Genomic DNA, 22,464 nt, shown 5'->3' on the forward strand with positions numbered 1-22,464 from the left:
TTCTGAATTGAAGACGTCAGGCGCTTGATGCTCCACCCTTGTAATTAAAATGTCCAATGGCGTTCTGGGTTTAATTCTGACTCTCATGGCCATCGTTTTGATTGGATGCAGAGTAAAGAATGGGTGGAGTGAGGGAAAAGAGCTTATATATGCGCCGTGCTCTCAAGATTAGCTCACAATTGACAAACGCATAGTAGCAATCTGTAATTAAACGGTGGGTTGGAGCAACGGCGTGAAAGCTGGCGCCTCACGGCTAGTAACGGGGTAAGATGAAACCCTTTCCCTCGCCTATGAAATGTTTCTGATAACTTTTTTTGAGCAATAAAAACTCCAGTCCATTACTTTCCGACCGCAACCACAGCCAGTTCAGAGGTAGGTTCTTCGGTCAGATAGCTTAACGTTATATATCCTAAAACGCTGACCACTTTTAAAATAAGATTGAAGTGAACACACTGAAAATTATTTAGTTGATATTTCATAGTTGATTATTTATATTATTTTTTAATGGCATGTATGTAATGCAGCTTGCATGTTAATGTCAGTTGAGATAAAGTTGGTTTTATTTTCGTACATCTTGAACGGTGAAAACTTGGAAAACTTGACACTGATTATTCTGCCTGAAATTTCATGCAAGAATGACTTCAAAACAACATTCGACCTATTTAACTGACTGTGAACAGTGTATTTTAATAGTTATTAGCTGCTAATGTGTGTTCCGGTTTAGAATTTGCAAACCATATTTTTCTGAAATTATTTTATTGAGGACAAATTTAGAATGTGCGAATATAAAACCAACTTTACCTCAATTAAATGTCTGGTTGTTTACCAAGTCTGTATTTGAGCGGTCTTCGAGACTTCAGATTATTCCTGTGGAAGAGCATCTGTTCAGGGCCAGGCTGATGATCCTGTTTCTCTCTCTCTCTCTCTCTCTCTCTCTCTGTTTTTCAGGAGTTATCTGTTGCACGACCACCTTGAGGTGATCAGACCAGAAGTGATAAGCATTTGATTTAAAGGAGAACTAATAAAGCACTGTGATTTTTGGACCGCAATCTGCACATCAACATCTGAGCTTTGGAAAACATGGTGCAAAACAAGATCACTGAAGTAACTGGATTCCATCGCTCCTTTAAGGTTGGTTTCTTGGTTTGGTTCAGTAGATAAAGTTTTATGAATATGAAATAATTAGATAACAGAAATGTTCCTGTCGTCTTGTTCCTAGGGGCAAGACCCTTTCAAGACAGATGAATTCATAGATTCGGATTCCCATTTTGAGTCGTCCTTCGCGTTGGAGCGCTCAACAAGGCCTGGTACAGCTGTTTTGCCTGCCGTTTCATTAATATTGACTGCTATTATCAGACTTAAAGGTTGACGTAAATTCTGAAGGGGGTAGATAAGGCGTATCTCCCCAAGAACTCATTCTGTGTTAGGCAAAGTTCATGGCAGATTAGAGTGATAGACTTGGCACACATTGTTCATCATAACTGTTGTATTTTTTTTCTCACAGACATGCCATCCAGCCAGCCCATCGATATCCCTGATGCCAAGAAGAGAAATAAGAAGAAAAAGAGATGCAGAGCAACTGACAGTTTCTCAGGACGTTTTGAAGGCAAGCTGTTTTGTCAGTCCTCAAGCTTGCAGCTGAGCTTTACAATCTATTGTGGTAAAAACTTTACCCCTGTTTTTCTTTACAGATGTTTACAAACTACAGAATGAGGTCCTTGGAGAAGGGGCTTATGCTGTTGTACAGACCTGCATCAATCTGATCACCAATAAAGAATACGCAGTTAAGGTCAGTATCAGTTGATAATCCAGTATAATGCAAAATGAGCTATAATCAGTGTTCATACTGTTAACAAATAATCAGTTTCTTATCTACATGCAGGCTAAACTCCATTTACTAAAGATTCTCTGTTTTAACATATTGCACCCAAATGGGTGTGAACTACTTAGTAGTGTGTTTTAAAATAAGTGTTGATTTTACACCTCATTGCACTGATTGTTTTTAAGCTAGTCCAATAGTACTGCAGTCCGATTACAGGGAGTAAAAGAAATGGACTTCAACCGAAGTTAAAATGGCATTATCAAATGTTTATGCTTGTATGTTAATAGAAATGAACACAATTTAGCATTTTGTATTACATAGATTAAAATGTGAAATGTAAAAATTTTAGTCATCTCACCAAGATGTACAGAAGACACAACTATATTCTTTTAGTGTAACATTTATTTTTTTATACCAAATAATCCTGTCAGGCAAAATTAACCTCATTTGATCAGATATTGAAAGTTTAACTTGATTTAAATTTAGTTTTAGATTTTTATTCTGTGCCAGTGTGGTTCAAAGCCTTAAGGGGGTAGCACACCATATGTGCCGTGCCACACAGCGCCATGCATTTTAGAATTCTAAACATGGATTTCTCTCAGCATACACACACCGGTGACGCAAGTCTGCGGTGCCCAGCTATGACCCTGCACACTGTTCATATTTCTATCGTGCCACAGACTGCCATCTGAATGGTTTCATATTAAAGAGCCCATATTATACATGAAATATGGTCATATTTAGGTTGTAAGGGTCTCCAACAACAGTCTAATATGCATGCAAGGTCAAAAAACACTTTGATGGTCTTATAATCTGCATTTATTTTTACCTAATTATCCCAGCGACTCCCATATGAATCGTTCAGCGATTCATTTGTTCTCAAACCCCTCCTCAGCGCGAAGCTAATCTGCGCTGATTGGACCGATGACAGCCTGCTGCGATTGGTCGACATGGACAAGGCTTCAGCACGAGGCAGAGTGAAATGCCCAGCTGCTAATCTACAATATAAAAGTAGTCACAGTGCACACACGCTTCATAGTGGATTTTGGCTGCCAGTGGGTGAATGTAAACACAGACGATGGACTAGAAAATACTGACGACTAACTATTTTATTGAGCAAAAAGTCCAAGAACTGGCGAGGAGGTCACAGTCTTCTTGCTCTTTTCACACACACACACACACACACACACAGGGCCTGCGCGTCCATAGAGGACCGGCTGAATAGAGAGGGCGCGGCGCTCAGTTATATCCGCGAATACCCGTGCGTGACACACACGAGGAGACAATAATATTGAGCTGAAATATTTTGAAACTTGTCCGTTGCATGTGTGTAAACAGCTGACGATCCGTAATCAAAGCGGCACGCGTCGCGTTTTCAACGTGGCTTTACACGCGATATGAGACTATAAAGAATTAACCTGATACAGCACACGCAGTTACAAGTAACAAAACACAACTAAATACATAATTTGCAAGCTAGAGTAAACGAGGCAATAATTTTAATCGCACTTACTTATACTTGTGAAATGGGGGTAGAAACTGATCCATGATGCACTGATGCATGTTCTGACAGTCTTTACTGATCCTTCCTTTAACAAACTGATGAAGTCTTCTTTGAAAGCATATAGTTTTCAGAAGCACTCAGAACTGCTCAAGGCTGGGCTATATTGCTGATGTTTCATCTTTGATTAGACTGTCCATAATATCCATCTGCACAGCGTGACTTCATTCGACCGGTGTCTCTGTGTGTGTGTGTGTGAGACTTTTTTTTTCTGTTAGTGGGTGGGGCCGCAGGTTTCAAATCTCCCGGGTTTGCGCGCCCAACTACTTGTGTTTCGTAGCTGCGTCATCGCGAAACACCTAATGACTCGTTATCAAGACGACTCGTTTGAAGCACTATGAGTCGACTCTTTTATAGATGAATCAATAATTTTAAACACTGTACACTTACAGATTTAAGCCTTAGCTGGATATTTCACTTCACTTAGAGCTATGTTACACACTACATGGAAGGGCATTTTCAAAAACCCATAATATGGGCTCTTTAAATAACATTTGCATGTGCGGCGCGTCTGGTGTGCGACACTTTCAACTGTCATGTGCGCACTGTTGCGTTACATCCAGTGTGCGACCCCTGCCCCCTCCTTTAGATATTACCCAATTTTTTCCCATTAAGTTTTTATATTTAAATATTTTGATCAAATAATAGTCATATTTTTAAAAATATTTGCAAGATGTGTTTGACAAACTCATACAAGCAAACCTAAATGTGACTTGTCTTGGTATAGTGTTCTATAATAAAAGTTAGTTTATACTGGGAAAGTTGGCACAAAATCAGTGTTTGAAATGCTGGATGCTGTCTTTGATTAACAGTTGTTTGAGCTGTTCTTCTGACCAGTGTTATTTTGTTATGTGGTGTTGTGTACTTCTCTCTGGAACAATGGCCTTCCAGCTACTGTGCTGCTGCAGCTGTGCAACAAAAATAAATGACCACAGTGCGTGCTCAGCGGAGAAACTTCCTCTTTTCAATTGTTTATATTGTGAAGCAGGACATCTAATCTTTGAAAAGCAACACAGTGCCTCTGGTTTCATCTATTTGACCTCTAGTTGATGGAAAGGTAATATATAAAGGAAATGAAACGAGTGGCATGGTCAGGTGGCATTTCATAGCAAATGTTCTGTAATTTCCCTAAAGGAACAGAAAATTGAAACCAGCAGGTTCTCCACATGGCTGATCTTATGGAATATTGTTAAATACCCATGAGCTGTTGCTCCACTGGAAGGTGAAATTTAGAACAAGAATTTGCTAATGAAGCTTGATCACTCTGTGCATGAAACTTTTTAATTTATTTACCACAATTAACATAATCCACATCCTCGGCCAACATCCTGACTGTCTTGAACCCGCTTAATTTTGTGACTCTTAAAGTATTAGAAGCTTAAACTCCTTAGAGACTAAGAGGACTGTTGAAAAGTCTGCAAGATAATATAATGAATAGTTTTTATACATATTTATATTATGTATATTAAAAAATTTCTAGCAAAAATTGTATTTACTCGCTTTTCCAAATATGTTTCTTTCAATATTTTTCCATGTTTTGAAGAATGTTGACATCCATTGTAGGAACATGAATGGAATATATTCGTGTGTATAAGTAAATGGCTACCAGTTCCCAAAATTCTTACAAAATGTTATTGTTAAATTTAAGAAACTTTAAACCAGTTTAAAACAAGTAGTGGGGTGTGTAAGTGGTGAAATTTCACTTTGTGAACTAAACGATCAATGTAATTCCATTATTTAGGAAAGTTGCATCAAATTGATTTAAACATTTTGTAGTAGTTTCTTTTAGTATTTGCTGTTCTTTTTGAACTTTTATTCATAATTTAACTCCATTTGATTTAAAATATTTCTTGAGCACCAAATCAGTTCTTTAGCAGCATAATAAAATTATTTCTAGGTGATCATGTAACACTTAGTTGTACTGATGGTGAATTATGGGGAAAAAAAGAGATAGTTTGCCCCAAAATTAAAGTTTCCTCACCAGTTTTTATAAAATGTTTTCTTCTGAACAGAACAAGATGATAAATGTTGGAAGTTGGGCTGCAGGATAATGAAAAATTTACATTGCAATATTTTATTTTCTACAAAATATTGCTGTATTGAATATTTAATTTTACCCGATATCTTTTTGGAAAAAATTAATAATTTCGATAAATTGGGATTTATATAAGGAAGTGCGTCTACATAAACTATAATAATCAAATCACAAACATTGAGGAAAAATAGTACAGCAATAACACTGTGCAAACAAAATATACAGTGCTATATGATATTCTGGAAGCCTAGCAATTTTTAGATGCACAAATTTAATAATCAAATGTAAAATGACACCATATAGTGTATTTATACATAAATACAATAAATTTTTCTTATAGTAAATTTTTATTATTTTTTTGTCTGAATACTTTTAAACTGAATTAAACAATTTAAAAACACACAAATAATAAATGTTTTGGTAACTTCATGGTTAAACGTTGCAAAAACTCATCATCAGTCATGAGTGTTTTCCAAAATCTGGTCCATAATAATACTGATTCAACATTGCAAATCCTCCGATGTTATTATTGCAGTACGAAACTTGATGCTGAAACCATATTGTTCAGCCTTTTTTTTTTTTTTTTTTTTTCTTCTCTCTCCTTCTATGAAAGTCAATTACGGTGTTCCCCAAACACTTAGTAGTTGTTTGTTGTTATTATTATTATTTATTTATTTATTTTTTTTTTATCATTCAAAACTGCTGTATTGGTGAATTATATTTTAATAAAAAAATTAAATCTCATCAATCCCAGATTTTTAATTCGCAATATGATATTCAGTAGCATTTTTGTAAAAAATTTTTTTAATATTCCTAGTTAAACCCCCGTATCACAGTATACCAGTTGTCTGTTACCTTATTATTGCTCTGCACCCAGTAACAGGTATTTGGTTCTCTACTTCATCTTTTCAATGTTATTTATTCTTTAAAATAAGGGGACCGCTATTAGTTTGTGCACACAAGGTCTGGACAGCCTGTATGTTGTGAAACCTGATCATCTGTCTTGTCCACTGGCTATTAAAGCTTGATGACCATGTGCTGACCTGCTGAATCAGTGGTCCGAGATGTTCTTTTGTAGACGGGCAGTGGCGTGTCATCTGTGTGCCTGCTAATCTCCCACACATGCGGTGTGTGGGTGATCAACAAAGGGACACGCAGATCTGTCGACTCCAGCTGAATATGACATGATCATGTCTGGGAGTTTTTCTGCTTGAAATGCAATATTATACCGTCTCCAGATTGTAAAAAAATAAAAAAGCCAGTCAAAACAAACTCGCAACGTTCTGACCTTGAATGGCGGGACTCTGTGTGCTTCCTTGAGTTTATATTGGGTCATTTAAGTTGATCTTTCAATGTTATTCAGATAATTGAGAAGAGGCCAGGCCACAGTCGGAGCCGTGTCTTCAGGGAGGTGGAAATGCTGTACCAGTGTCAGGGCCACAGGTATGGGGAAACTTTATTTACACTACAAAGGCACTAAGTTTTAGTTTTGTCAAACATGATTTTTTTTTAGGTGAAAACCTTGACGTCTGAAGGATGTTATTAACAACAAAAAAAAACAGTAGTGGACTATAGGAGCTTATGTTTCTTTACATCTAAACTAATTTTTAGATGTATAACTTGTACCTGTATAGCCTTTTTGTGGACACTTGTTGTTCCAAAAAAGGTGCATTATAAATAAATGATTTGATTAATTGAATTTCAGATTAGTTAGATTTTTCCTACAAGCATTCCAGTGAGAGACTAAATCCAATACAGTAGACTTATAAATTGCTTAAAATTTAGCAATCTAAAGTATTGATTTTAAAGGTGCTTGAATAATCTGTCCATTATTTGTTACTTTTTTGCGCTCAGGGTATTTTGGAGTTATCTTAACATTTCTAATTGTAGAACATTAAAATTGATCATTAATGATTTTATGGTCAAATAAATAAACTTGAAATGCCATATTACAGTGCCTAAACGTTGTTGTTGTTGTTGTTGTTTTTTTTTCTGGACAGAAACATTTTGGAACTGGTAGAATATTTTGAGGAAGAGGACAAATTTTATTTAGTCTTTGAGAAACTGAGAGGCGGTGAGTTATGTTTTTACTTTTAATATTAATGTTTATAAATGTGTATGGAAGTAGCATGTTTAGTTTAATTGACAATTATACAATTCTTTATTTTAAATGATTGAGAAGTATCAGTTTTCATAAAGTTAAGCTGTGATACTATTTTTAAAATCAGTAAGTGTTTTTGAGCACCAAATTAGTTTTTTATTTATTTTATTTTTTTACCCCTTTTACAAGATGTAAGAAGCCTTTTGTGTCTCCAGAATGTGTCTGTAAAGTTTCAGCCCAAGTTATCCATCAGATTATTTATTATATAATGTAGAATTTGCCCATTTTTGTGTCCGAGTACATTGTAGCTGTTTCTGTAGCCTGTGGCTTTAAATGTAAATGAGCAGCTTCTCCCCGCCCACCGTTCCGTGTCTGCTTCTCCTGCATTACATCAGATAAACAGCCATCAGTGATGAAGACAGACACGGATAAAGCTGATATACAGCTCATTAGTCAAAAATACCAAGTAAGATTTTCATGTATTTGCGGTGGAGTTTATTCAAGCCTTTCTGAAATGAGTCCCATACAAATGCCGTTTGCAGTACACACACATGTGCATTTACTGACACCATGCGGCCATGGTGATTTATAGCGGTTAAGAATTACATGGTGATGTTACTGTCTTTTGTTACAAACATGCTCCGTTCTGAAAACGTTCTTATAAAACTTTTAAAGTTCACAAAGTTGTAACACCTATTTTAATCCCAGTTTAATATTTAACATCAGGAAGTTTTAAAAAGATACTTGTGTTTATCAATCCAATATGACTGTGGAGACACAGGTGCCCTTTTATGGAAAAATGACCTTCCCTAAAATGTTGAACTATTGTGTGTGGAAGTAATCTAAATGATTCTCAATCTTGATGAATACATTCATTCTCTCAGGTTCGATCTTGACTCACATACACCGAAGACAACACTTCAATGAGCAGGAAGCCAGCATAGTGGTGCAGGACATCGCCAGCGCACTGGACTTCCTTCACAACAAAGGTCAGGACCTGTTTTAGTGTTAACATTGTCTTGTCTCAATGCACGCATACATGGATATCATATGCTCATATTGTCTTTGCTTTGCTGTAGGGATGGCACATCGAGACCTAAAGCCAGAGAACATCCTCTGTGAACACAGTGACAGGGTGAGTCTCTCTCTGTATATGAGGAGACATGAGACATCTGAGGAGAACACACATGCACTGCTTTTCTGACCAGATTTTTGACTATCTTTTGGGTACAGTAATTTTTATTTTGTTTTATTTTTGGTGCTGTTGAACAACCAGGTTATCGGTTGAGTAGTATTCAATGCCTGTTCTACTTCATCTGCTACATAACATTTTACGAGGTTGTTTTTCATTTCTTTTGTAGATTTCTCCAGTGAAGATCTGTGATTTTGACTTGGGAAGTGGGATCAAGTTAAATAGTGACAGCTCTCCCATCTCCACCCCTGAACTCTTGACTCCGGTGAGTTTAACCCCTTGAGGATGTCAGGCTAGTTATTTGGGGTGTGTGTGCATTTATTTATTTTTTATTTTTTTTTTTTTTTTAAATGACCAATTTTCTAAAATAAGATTCCAGGTTTTCAAATTAATTTCTGCCAAATTTTGTACTGTATTAACAAATGAAGCTTCTATGGAATGCTTTAGTCAGCTTTCTGTTAAAGCAATGATTCTCAATTCCTGCACATTTTGTATATCTTTCTTAAAACACCTGATTTAGATCATCAGCTCGTTAACAAAGAGATCCATGAACCGATCCTAGTGCATCAAATAAGAGGCATACAAAATGTGCAGGGGTGGGCCCCAAGGACCGCAATTGAGAAGCACTGAGGCTGCATTGAAATCGCATACTTCCATACTATATAGTTAACTAAAAACAGTATGTGAGCAGAGTAGTATGTCCAAATTCGAAAAACAGTATGCGAGAAGTACCTGGATTCTGAAGTGCGCATTTGATGCACACTGCACTATCCCATAATGCCCTGCAAGAGTTCATGAATAGGAGTTAAGAGACGCAACTCACGCGGGTGTGATGTGACCATGACAAAATGGCTGATGTTGTACGTCCAAGTTCCATTCATACTGTATAGAATGTATATATAGTATAGTATATTTTTTAACGGCCAAGTAGTACATTTAAATACAAATGCAGTACCTACTGAGTAGGAGGCGGTTTTGGGCGCAACCTAAGTTAATGAATCTCCATATCATAAAAATGTACACTTATGACTGGTTTTGTAACTCTGAACCACAGATTATTTTTATACATTTTTCAAAAATCAATGAGAATTTTAATTTGTCAAAATATTGCAGACTTATACTTTATGCTTCTTGATACTATTGCATTTTTAGCTAGCAAAAAAAATCTGTCTTGGGTCTTTTGAAAACGTATTTAAAAACTACAGAACAGGCACTTGTAGGTACAGAGCTGGTAAATTTTAATTCTGCACATTAAACATTATTATTATTATTATTATTATTATTTCTCCATGAGATGTCAATCACATTTAAATGGACTTCATCATTAAAGCTAGTCATGGATTTAAAATCTGTTTTTATTGCCACTTCATTGCACTGTTGTCCTAGATATCCATATAACGTCAAAGATAAAGGTTGTTGATTTAAAGCCACTGCCAATAAACCTTCAAGTGATCATCTCCAGTAACGGTGTTTTGTAAGTGTTGAACATCTGTTTTTATAAGAAGGATTACCATAGGTCACTGAATTATGTCAAGATTACAGATTAAGGAGCACAGTAGAGTACACATTGTTTTATCAGCCCTCCTGATGTCTGAAGGGTAAAGGCAAAGATCTTTAGATGTAAATACCGACATGTCCAGAGAGCATAAACACAATTCCTCATGGAGGTCTTTTCACCTCCCTCGCTCGCCACACCCTGGGGTTTTCAGATGCTTTTGAAGCACACTCAGACAAAAGCTTTGTGGTTTTGCGTGGTCTTTCTTCCTGATGTCTACATTTTTTAATTTTTTTCCCCTCTCTGAGGAATTTCCTCTTTAACGGGAAGGGGGTTGGTCAGAACTCGGGTGGTGTTCCCTCTGCACCTTTTTTTTAATTTTATTTTTATTTATTTATTTTATTTTTTTTGGTCATAACTGCTTGTTTGAGTTTGTTTGAGTGAGTAATGTTTGAGAGCAGATCTATGGTAAGGCTGGGTGATTTAATTGACAAGTAATCGAAATAGAAATTCAGAACTTATAATCGATCTAATTTTTCCAGGTCAAGGTGTGTAAAGTCACGTGACCCTGCTCTAAGGCTGAATTATACTTATTTTACGGTATATTATGATTTATACTTGTTATATTATTATGATGTTATACTTCTGCCAAGGGCACATGTACAGTCTGGCGCATCCTTCTCATACCCGCACACATTTCAAAAAATGTACTTGCACGTCACAACGATGCTTCGCAAGCTTTGTGATTAGACTGTTTGGTAGCGGTGACGACAGTGAACAGTGTCGCATTTTTAGGCAATGTGTGAAGTAATGCACCCTCCATTTAAAAAAAAAAAAAAAAATCTCTCACTTGTCATACAAGCATATTTACTGTCCAAAACTTGTCAGTGTACTATAAGGGCAAAAACATAATATAAATAAATGAAATCGTTCATTAATCGAAATAGAATTAAAATGTTAAATTAAACCAGATTTTGATTTTATGCCAATCGCCCAGCCCTAATTCATGGCACTGTTTCGTTAAGATTAAAGGTTTAGATTACCTAAAAAATATATATATTTTTCCTATTTTCCAAACAATTTATTTATTTATTTTTCATATTTGTAACCCAAATAGAAATATACTTAAAGTTGTTCTCAAACAAAGCTTTTATGCTTCATTAAAGTATTTACTATGTCATGGTTTTTACTACAAAGTAACCTGAAACATTTCATACTAGAATTTCCAATATGAGCATACAAGCTAACTCCTATTTCATTTTAAAATTAATGTGCTAGTTCACACAAAAATAAACATTTTCTTGCCGTCAAATTATCCATATCTTTATACGGAGCCACTTTAAAAAAAATAAAATAAATAAATAAGTACCAGTAGTAATGAGCATGAAGGTCTTCTAACAATTTTTTAAATCACTTATTGTAATGTGCAGAAGAAACTCAAACAGGTTTGGCAAAAGGAGTAGGCTTGAATTTAGGTTCAAGATACCTAAATTACTATTATTATTATTGTTGTTTTTTTTTTGTTTTTTTTTTAACATTAACATACTTTGAAGGTGTTTTTTTTTTTTTTTTTATTAGTATTATTATTTTTTATAAATATAATTGCTGAAACTGTCACAGTGTTTCATAAATTGTAAGTCAATGGCTACTGCCAAATCCAGCAAAACAAAATGAACACCAGTGGCTTCTGACAAAACGGTAACATTTATTTTTCAGCATTTCCTTTAATCCACAGCCTATACAAATGGCCAAGAGTGCATTTATGGTGGAGTAGCTTATTGATTGTGTAGGTGCATAAATGTATGTATTGTCAGGAGCCACTGGTTTTTATTCACTTATTTGCTCAAATTGCAGGTTGCTGTTGACCTTGCTTATTATGGATCACTAAAATAAACCTCTGTAATGTTCTGCTGAAGAAGGGAAGTCTAAATCTTGTATTGCTCGGAGTAATTAAATGGCACTTACCCTTAAAATACGGATTCATTTCCCCTTAACTGTTCTTAGGAAGTTTTCACCCACAACTGTGGTTTTACTTGCTAGAATAGTGACCAGGGAAAGTCCCTGGTTTTGCCAAAACCGAAGTCCTCTCTTGCCAGGATGACATTCCCTTCATAAACCATGTTACTGAAACTGATGCAATGCCACTGCTAACTTTCCGTTTCGTTATCTGCCCCAATACCCTTTTGTGCCAAGCAAATCCTGACCCTGTAGTCTGCGTTGTTTGTTTTTCCTTTTTAACGATGGGAGGGTGTGACGGGTCTGTCCATGATAATAGACAGAGGAGGCCTTGTATGATGCTCATAAGATTCCTCCTGCACAGAGGAGCGTTATGTAAAAGCCCAGTCTTGCTGAAAGTGGGACCAGCCGGGCAATAAACTGACAATCGGTGATCATCGTTGGTCTGTGTTAAATCACAGTGGTGCTCTTTTCTTGACATGAGACAAGTATTTTAGCTGTTTGTGTAGTAACTCCTTCGATTGTGCTCCAATAATCAGCTGACCTGTCATTAGCATCAATTTCAATTGCTTGTACTTATTACAAATACACTGCATCAGAAGAGCAGCCAGCCTGACCTTACGATAAAAGATAGGTCTGTTTCATTATGAGACTTTCTATTTTAGCCTGTTATCGTGTCTCCTTGACAGTGATGTTCCTGACATTTCAATAAATGATTTGATGATTTGAGAGAACATGGAGTGTTCTTACGAGGTTACTGAGGCTCAGGCATATATCTGTCATGGTCAAAGGACAGTCCTGGGTGATTTTTAGGATGTCAAATAAGGACACGCCGCCTCTTTCCCCTTTGGCCTGCACACAAACATGGACGTAATATCTTTAGCTTCCTCCGTTTGCATCAGTGACTCATAAAGTAGTTGTGTAACCATCTTTTACCAGACCACTGCACTTTCATAAAAATAAATCTGTCCGCCTGTGTCATGCTAAACTGCTAACCTCCTCTGTTCACTCCTACCGAGTGTTTTCATCTGTTGCATTAAGCATTAGAGCACCATTCAGGGATCTGTTTGTATGCGTATGTTATGTAACACTCGAGCAGGGTTGGGACTTGTTTATCCCCAGCCGGTGTAGAAGCTTAAATCCTTTTTTTTTTTTTTTTTTTTTCTCTTCCTCTTTCCCTCGAGCAACAACCTTTTGGCCTAGTTTCCACATGACGCAGTGCAGACAGAAGCAGCAGCAGCCTGTGGGCTCTGCTGGAACAGTTGTCCGCTGACGCGTCCAGGTCTGAATCGGATCAGGCCACCCCAGCTTAACTGGGAACAATGAACTTGATAATGCCTCTGCAGGTGAAAACAAACAGAGGAGGCCAAGCTGAGGGTGTGCTGGCAACTCTGTTGTAGCTTTGGTTGCTCATCTTTAAATTGTTATTGGCCATGAGGACATGTTGTCCAATTTAGTTACATTCTGATAAAACATGGTACTGAGTGTAATAAACATGAAGTGAAAACAGAACTAGAGGCTGAATTGTTCCCCTCTCATCTACATACTGGTGTACTTGTAGCATTTAAAAAAACCACGTGGGAGATTTGCGGACTTTTCCTTGCATGTCTGAGGACTTAATGTACTTTTCCCCCTATTGTGAAGTGCATCCTATTAAAACTGAAATGAGAAAAAATGTAGGACTGCATGATTTTAGTTTTTTGGGAGACAATTGGATCGTAGAAAAATGGTTGTTGCTAATAAAATGGAGCAAGATTTGAGTAGCAGTTTGTCCTCCGTTTGGAGGGTTACAGTACTCTAGAATCACCGTCGGCACTCTTTGGTGCAGAATGATTTCAGATGCCAGATGATAACTACTTTAGTAAAATTTACCACCTCATTTTAATATCTTTGTTCAAATCACTGCCCACCTCGAAGACCAGGCAGAAACCAGACTAACTCTGATAGCTCCGCAATAAAGGACTGATAGCCCCGTTCTAAAGTGGTTTTAATGGAGGAGGAAAGGTTGTGGTAATTGATCAAAGATTATAAGGGCAAAATTTACTTTTTTATAAAATAATGAAGTGTCAGATGCATTTAGTCACACTATATACTATAAAAAAAATAGAGTATTTTAGTTTCATGCCAACTTTGAGATTTATTTTTTATTTTATTTATTTTTTTACAGTGTGGCTCAGCTGAATACATGGCCCCAGAAGTGGTGGAGGCCTTTAATGAAGAAGCCAGCATCTACGACAAGCGCTGTGACCTGTGGAGCCTTGGAGTCATCCTCTACATTATGCTGAGTGGATACCCGCCATTTGTGGGTCGCTGTGGGACAGACTGTGGCTGGGATTGGGGAGAGCCCTGCCAAGCCTGCCAGGTACACCCCTTCCCTTTAACCCTATGCCTTCAAGCTAAAGAGAATTGGGACACCCCTACCCCTTGGCGTGCACTTGCAAAACAAGGGGGTAAGGGCTAAGGGGTAGAATTGGGATTGGGCCTTAATCTCATTTATCACAATGCATCCACAGAGCATGCTGTTTGAGAGTATTCAGGAAGGCAAGTATGAGTTTCCAGAGAAAGACTGGGCACACATCTCCCCTGCAGCCAAAGACCTCATCACCAAACTATTGGTACGGGATGCCAAAGACCGCCTCAGTGCTGCCCAAGTCCTGCAGCACCCATGGGTCAAAGGGGTATGTTGATTTCCTTCCCTCTCTTGGACATTTATTTTACTCTTAAATGTTTTGTTCAACTAAATTAAATATTTAAAAAAATAAATATTATCTTTTTTTTCCACTCATTTTGTTCCAAACCCATTCCAAGTTTGTTTGTAAAATTATATTTACCAAATTAACCAAGTTCAAATCATTTTTCAGTACAAAAAAATTGTGTTGGACAACAGACACCATATGATTCTGATCGGAGTGTTTGCTCTGCTTCATGCATTAAGCTGCAGATTTCATGGATCATGCAACTAGATTGACAGATGATTGACAGATATGTTGTGCACCAAATCCTTAAGTGTTATTTTATGCATATTTAAATGTTCAGTCTGTTTGTGTATAGTCTCAATGCACAGACTACTCCACTTTAAAAATTGTCATTGTAGTAAAACTAAAGCATGCATTCAAAAGTGACTTTACACATTGAAGCATTAAAGTTTGGGGTTAATGTAGGTTTCAGTGGTGGAATGAATCTGGTTTCATTGAAATGTCTTCATTTGTGTTTTAAAAATGAACGAAAGTCTCAAGGGTTTGAAGGCTACTTAAAGAACTAATCACATTTTGGGTGTAATGGGAGTTTAATTTTGCCGATTTCCAATAAAGGAACTTTTCTGTCATGTCATATCATGTCTTTTGGCTGACCTCTGTTGTTGTTCTCTTTAGTGTGCACCCAACACTGTTTCTGCATCCATACTACATCAGAGGTATGTATAGTCCATTCTTATATTCTTTTAAATCTTTTCCAGCAAACATAAATGGCAGATTACTATTCACACACCTGACCTTCATTGTGCTCTCTCAGGGGCGGCAGCGCTCAGGACCTGACGTTCTTTGCGGGGCAGGCCGTAGCCATGAACCGGCAGCTGGCGGAGAGGGAGGAGAGCGAGGATCTGTCTCTGTCCTCTCCTCTTCTCTCCAGCAGCTCCGGCTCCATGCTCTTGTCTCCTCCATCCAGGTCCAAGCTGGCCCACCGCAGAAAGACCGCCAGCAGTCAGCACAGAGGACCAGTGTGTGCTGCTGAACTCCGCCAGCTCCTCGCCCCGCTCGTGATCGTGGGCGACTGTGCCTGATTATCATGACCTTCACCAGCCTTCGATCTCCACTGTCGACCTCTATATGAATCTTCGACTAGGCAGTATGTTGATCTCAGACCTCTCTGCCCACTTGTTCGTGGATCTAAAGCTCATGTGGGAAGGACTCGCATGCTTGTAGCACTTAAAGCACCTCAAAAGCCCCCGCAAACAAAGTTTTGATTGGGTAAAAAGGCTGTTGTGGCTGGAAAGAGACTTGTTGACGTCTGAGAGTCCCAGGAATCTGTCAATATATAACAATGTTTACATAAAACCTTAAACCAAAGGATTTAAGCTGCTTTCATTTGGTACCCCACCTAAATCATTTACCTTCAAAGCATCAGGAAAAATAACTTCTGCTGTTTGCCTTTTGTGCTCACGTCAGGACCCCAGGAGCAGCTGAATGAATTGTATTTCTACAGTTTTGGGGGTTTTATTTATCCTCTACTGTGACTAATTTTGCATCAACTGTTGCTCGAACTTAAGTAGAATGCGATTTGATTTATTCAAGTCATTCAGGGCAGAAATGGTAGCCATTTTGTGTGGGGTTTTGCAATCCTGATTCTATTTATCAAGAACCTCATGTAACCAAATTTCAATCCACCGCTTTACTGTAATGACACTTGATTCTGCCCAAAACAAAGCTGAGCTGAAACCTCAGAATGAAGAACCAGAGCAGATCTTACAGCAGGAAGACACATTCTGTGTAAATGAACTGGCGTCTTACATTTAGTTTTGTCCTTGTGCTGGAAAGTTTGCCACTTTCATGGAGCAGTGCAGCACAGCTTCTGTATTTGGCTTCTCAGGAAAACAGGAATTGGTTGCACAATCATATTTCCTCCCTTTATGTCCTGAATCGCCATGCCATTGGGGTTTTAAGTAACTGACAGAGGTGCATTTCCAACACCCTTTTCACCATTCATTCAGTCAATGACCATATTCACTGTTTGAATAAAGGTGATCATTCCGTCAAAAGACCTTAAGTCCTCTGTTAGCCTCTTTTTTGTGCTTGTAGACAGACATCTGAGAAGATGTGCAGAAATTCTGCAGACACACCAATGTGCCATGCTGCTGTTATTTTGCCCCCTTTCAATTTTAATTTGTGTGTGTTAGGAAGGGAGATTTTTCATCTTCCTTTTTTAAAGCATTTAAATGTTTTTAAAAGTTTGTGTGTTTTTGTTGTTTGTTTGTGTTTTGGTCCTCTATGAGTGCTGATAAAGACCAAAGCTAAAATTCTAAATTGTTACTGATGTTCCTTGTTGACTGTAGACACTTTAATGTCTTTTTTTTTTTTTTTTTTTTTTTTCTCTCAATTCTTAAATATTTTTTATATATTTATAGTCACCAGCAAATATCCAGATCAGCCATTAACTGAACCAAGTGCTTTTGCTCACTTTGAGTAAAACAAACTTTTCCCCTCTCGTTGGTTGGTGGCTTGTCTTACAGTAAGACATGAAATGCATATACATGCAGTTAGTTCGTTTTTTTTTTTTTTTTTTTTTTTTTTTATTTATTTCTGATGGAAACCACCCTGGAAATATGCTGAGGGAAGTCTTTCTGAGAAAGATCTTTGCTATTTTTGTTTTTGCTTAAGTTTTTTTTTTTTTTTTTTTTTTTGGGCATTGTTTGGGCCCTCCCCCACCCCCAACTACATGAATATGACCAATCTACACTTATTTTAGGGACCAGTGGTGTAGTATGTTCTTGTATTTTCATGTGGTTGTACCATTTTTCTTTTTCATCTGACCATGGGGGGCAAAATAAAGAACATGGAAAATTGTTCAACTACACAGTTGTTGTACTTTTTATTGTAGGACAAAAAAAAACGAATCGAGAATCAACAAAAACTCTCAAAGTTCAGTTAATTTCTATAATATTAATCATTCAGAATGGGGAAATACTTATTGTTGTGGCTATACGATGCTATAAAATAACCAGACCCTTCATTTGGTGGAAACCCTTGATTCAGCACATCATTAATCTCGCATAGCATCTCTAATTTTTCACAGACAACACTAGTCTCTCATCACTAGCGTCTTACTGGACAACACTAGTCTCTCACAGGTGATTCAATGTTTCATTCTTCAAGGAACTGGTTTTGCTGGGTGTCAGGGCTCATCGTCTGCATGAACATTGCTGTTTGATGAAGCGGTAAACGCAGGGAAGGAACCGCATGTTGCCAAAGGAGCTTCTGTTCAGTATATGCAGATATCTCTCACACCAGATTAGGTAATGGTAAGAAAATATGAAAAAGCTATTAAGAACAAACCCATCTTTAATTTGAGATAAATTTTACAGAAAGGCAGCATGTGCAATTCTTTCACATTTAACCCAATCTCTTGTTTGCCGTCAATGGGTTCAAGCAAACCTGAGCTTCAATATTTTCCCAGACTCATTGCAGCGGCTTCAGTTCCTTTTCCACTGTATGAAGAAATAAATAAAATAGTATCTGGTGTCTGAATTTCTGGTTCAACTTTAAATGATCGTTTATCCTTGTCCCCCACAAATAGCCTACATCTGAACGTCTGTCCATCGTGTGTAGACACACTATGCCTTCATTTTGTAAAGTATAAGCTATCGATGTTGCAGGTGTGGTAAACACTGCGCTATCCCATAACATACAGCTCACGTGCATTGTGAACATGGCAGTTACAAGTTAATGAATATGGAGGCTTGAACAAACCACATATTCTAGTCTGCATATCAGCAAGTCCTTCAGTCAGACAAACATGGAGATAACATTTCTGTGAAAATGTTCTGTGCACGTGCACTTATTTTCACAGATTTTCCACTCTAAGACAAATGTCAAATTTTCTTTCACTGACTAAAGAAATTATTTCTATGACCTAAAATGAAAAGAAAAACAGCAGATGTTGTGTTGAGCAGTCCCTCCAGAATATTGCAATTCTACAACTGCTGAATTTAATGCAAGATTATGGAAAGTTTCGAAGAATTTGCCATATTTTTTACTGTCATAGATTTCGATCAGCCATAACATTGTTCAATTTCCCTTTCCATGCCATCTGTATTGCTTACTAAACAAAATCATATTGATGCATATAAAATGCTCATTCTGTGTGCGATACCTAAGTTATAGACACAGCACAGCACTTAAGTGTGTGTGACCCACTTTAAACATTATCGTAATGCACATTTAGACGAGGACTTTTTGAACAAGGACATTTGTGTCGATTGCTTAAATGAGACCTTTTAATATGATATTTCTAATGCTAATGTTGAAGAGATTTTTAGCAAGTGTGTTTTTTATTAAGGCTTCAGAAGGCTTTATGTGTTTAGGAGGTTAAACACTTTCTCTCAACCAATACAGAGACCAATTGGTTTTTGAGGTCAAAAAAGGAAGACTTAAAATATGTAAATTTGTGTGTTTTCACAGCAAAACAACAAGAAATGCAGAATATTGCTGGTAATTAAAAAAAAAAGTCTGACATTTTAAGCTTCAATAATTAGAAATCTTTGGTTGAGAAGTTGGAAAGGACTAAAATGACAGTGAAAAATAGTCTAATCATAACAGTAGGCAAAAATATGTGAAACAATAAAATATTAGTTTTGATAAAATATTTTTGATAGCCTAAATGGGAAGTAAAAGTTTAAATGATGAACCAAAAATTTTCAATGTCTGGAATAGACCTTTTAAAATGACATAATGATATTACAGGAATTCCGTGATCCGTGGGAAACTAGTGAAGGGTAATATAGGCCAGATTGAAGAGTAACTTAATGGGATAAAGTTCAGCCAAAATGAAATTTCTGTCATCATTTGCTCATCCTTCACATATTCCAAACTACCAAAGTTTCTTTCTGTTGAACACCCCTGCTGAAAAATCCAGCTTAAACCAGCCTAGGCTGGTTGGCTGGTTTTAGCTGGTTGACCAGCCTGGTTTTAGAGGGGTTTTGGCCATTTCCAGGCTGGTTTCCAGCCATTTCCAGCCTGGTCTTAGCTGGTTAGGCTGGAAAAAGACCAGCTTGACCAGCCTGGTTTAAGCTGGACATAGCTAGTTTTGGCTGGGCTCCCAGCCTGTCTAGGCTGGTCAAGCTAGTCATTTTCTAGTCAGCTAAGACCAGGCTGGAAATGGCTGGCCACCAGCCTGGAAATGGCCAAAACCCCTCTAAAACCAGGCTGGTCGACCAGCTAAAACCATCCAACCAGCCTAGGCTGGTTTAAGCTGTTTTTTTCAGTAGGGACACAAGAAGATATTTTGAAAAAAGGTAGAAACTGACTTTCATAGTATTTGTTTTGCCTACTAGGGAAGTCAAGTTAAAGGTTTCCAGCTCTTCATAATATATTCTTTTGTGTTCAACAGAAACAATATTTTAGAAAGGTTACACCTGAGATAGGATAGTGAGTAAATTTCCAGTTTGAGTAAACTTAGCTCTCTAAAATTATATTTAGTTTGTTGATTATTCTCAATGGGGATTAGCATTACTAAATTAATTAGTATTTATGTGGTTTCACAAACATAATTATATAATAATGAAGGTGTGTAGCCTATTCTGTATACAGTACTGTGTCATATAGTGTCTGAAAATGCTAGCTGCTATCCCTAGACTATACATGTTTTAGTGTGTTAAGGGGGAAACTGCGTGAATAACTACTAAGGTATAATCTGATAAATATGGTAATATGATAATTAAACCATTTCTATACAGGAAAGAAGCCGTTTCATAAGTGTTTTGTTGGTGTTGTTAATCTGTGTTGGAAAACTCAAGGTTTTAAAGAAACACGAGCTCCCCCAAGTGTTCAAATCCCGCCATTAGTTAGTGTAAACGCTAAATTTCATAGGCTAAATGACAAAGCACAGCATTACATTTTAAAATGATTTAACTTTCACTGAAAATGTGTAAAAGCTTTATTGTATTTCTTAGAAGGATAGAAAATTATATTTAACAAAAACTCACTCAAAACAAAAGTTTTGTCAAAGACGAGTCCCGTTTGTTCTAACGTTACATGCATGCAGCCTAGACAAGCTATTAAAGGGACAGGCCTAGTTCACCCAAAAATGAATGTTCTCTCATCATTTATTCACCCTTTACGTGTTCCAAATCCGTTTGCTTCTTTCTTCTTCTTCTAAACACAAAAGAAGATATTTTGAAGAAATCTGAAAACATAGGCTAACCACTGACTTCCATATAGGCCGATTGCTGTTATAGTCGATGGTTACCAGTTTTCAACTTTCTTTAAACTCTTTTTTAGTGTTCAACATAAAGTAACTCATAAAGGTTTTGAACTACTTGATGATGAGTAAATAGTTTGTGAATGTAATTTTTTAACTATTCATTTTAGAATAATAAAGTATTAATATTATGTATTTATAATCTTAAATATTAATTCATTCATCCACCCATTCAAAATTCTGAGAGATTACAAAGTTATCTTGTGAAAAATAAATTGTATATTTTACTAACAAGAACCAACATGATACACTCCATAGCCTATATCCTGACTTTACATGTGGGAACAATAGCACACAGCTGCCTACACTCTCAGAAATAAAGGTACGCGAATTGTCATTGCGGTGGTACCTTCTTAAGAGGTACACATTTGTACTTAAAGGGTCCATATTGGTACCTCAAAAGTATACATTAGTACCTAAAAAATTCAAGAGGAACACTTTTGTACTTTTTAGGTACTAATATGTACCCCTTGACGTATTAATATGGACCTTTTGGGTACAAATTTGTACCTTTTGAAAAGGTACCACCCCAGTGACAGCTCGCGTACCTTTGTTTCTGAGAGTGTAGACACAATTTCAGCACTGCAAAAAATACTACATTTTGTAAATATAAATCAGAAATGCAGGTCTTTTTCAGCGTCTCTGGCACACAATTGTCAATGCTGCAGTTATTGATCCGATGAGAAAAAAAGATGTTTTAAACAGTAAGTACCACATCAGCACTGGCACCAAGATCCCTGATGGAGACACAGAGACAAACATACATTCATACAGCACACAGTGGAGATGCTCTAAAAGTGTAGCTCACAGCATTCATTTACTATAGCACAGAAGTTAAAATTCTAAGATATATTAAGATGTCTTTTCTGGGAGTCTGTTTGCAATTCCACATCTATTATTATTCAATCTTCTCTGTTAACTGGCCACTGAGTCTCCTAATTGTGAATTCATTTCTATTGAACTGATTCCTTGTTCCTTGCCACGTTCAGTGATTATTTAAGCCCACCGGCAACCGAAGTTCATAGTTGGAATTTTCCTTTTTTAAGTAATTTTCTCCATGTTATCCATGTTTAATTTCTCAATGACATGCAAGCGAACAACCAAATAAAAGATTTGTTTTGCTTGATTTGAAATTGATTTCTTTCTTGTGTAGGCCAGATCTGGGCCAGAGAAATTTTGCTATGTGGGTATTAACAAGGCTACAAGCAGGCACAAATATGTAAAGAATTATAGCAGCATGTTAAAACCCTTTGGTCAGTGATATTTGTAAGAATGTCTAACATTTATAGATCTTAATTCGGCTGTAATCATTATTGTCATGTCAGTAGCACA

General features: G+C 36.9%; 1 protein-coding gene across 1 annotated transcript; it reads left to right on the top strand.

Moving 5' to 3' along the window:
* The first annotated feature begins 272 nt into the window (after window positions 1–272).
* mknk2a (MAPK interacting serine/threonine kinase 2a) lies at window positions 273–16,917 on the top strand. The gene is made up of 14 exons (XM_056475163.1): window positions 273–372; window positions 949–1,131; window positions 1,220–1,307; window positions 1,505–1,606; window positions 1,692–1,789; window positions 6,782–6,861; window positions 7,419–7,492; window positions 8,404–8,508; window positions 8,599–8,654; window positions 8,881–8,976; window positions 14,330–14,524; window positions 14,676–14,840; window positions 15,534–15,574; window positions 15,673–16,917. Exons 2-14 carry the CDS (start codon window positions 1,081–1,083, stop codon window positions 15,938–15,940), a joined length of 1,419 nt encoding a protein of 472 aa, XP_056331138.1. The 5' UTR covers window positions 273–372; window positions 949–1,080; the 3' UTR covers window positions 15,941–16,917.
* The last annotated feature ends 5,547 nt before the right edge of the window (window positions 16,918–22,464 follow it).

Source organism: Danio aesculapii, chromosome 2 (genome assembly GCF_903798145.1).
Source record: "Danio aesculapii chromosome 2, fDanAes4.1, whole genome shotgun sequence".
Classification (NCBI taxonomy): domain Eukaryota; kingdom Metazoa; phylum Chordata; class Actinopteri; order Cypriniformes; family Danionidae; genus Danio; species Danio aesculapii.

Excerpts from the sequence above, each read along its gene's own strand:
- mknk2a (XM_056475163.1), top strand. The coding sequence starts at position 1,081 with ATGGTGCAAAACAAGATCACTGAAGTAACTGGATTCCATCGCTCCTTT. Across the intron at positions 1,132-1,219 it reads GATTCCATCGCTCCTTTAAG|GGGCAAGACCCTTTCAAGAC; the intron begins GTTGGTTTCTTG and ends TCTTGTTCCTAG. Across the intron at positions 14,841-15,533 it reads AGCACCCATGGGTCAAAGGG|TGTGCACCCAACACTGTTTC; the intron begins GTATGTTGATTT and ends TGTTCTCTTTAG.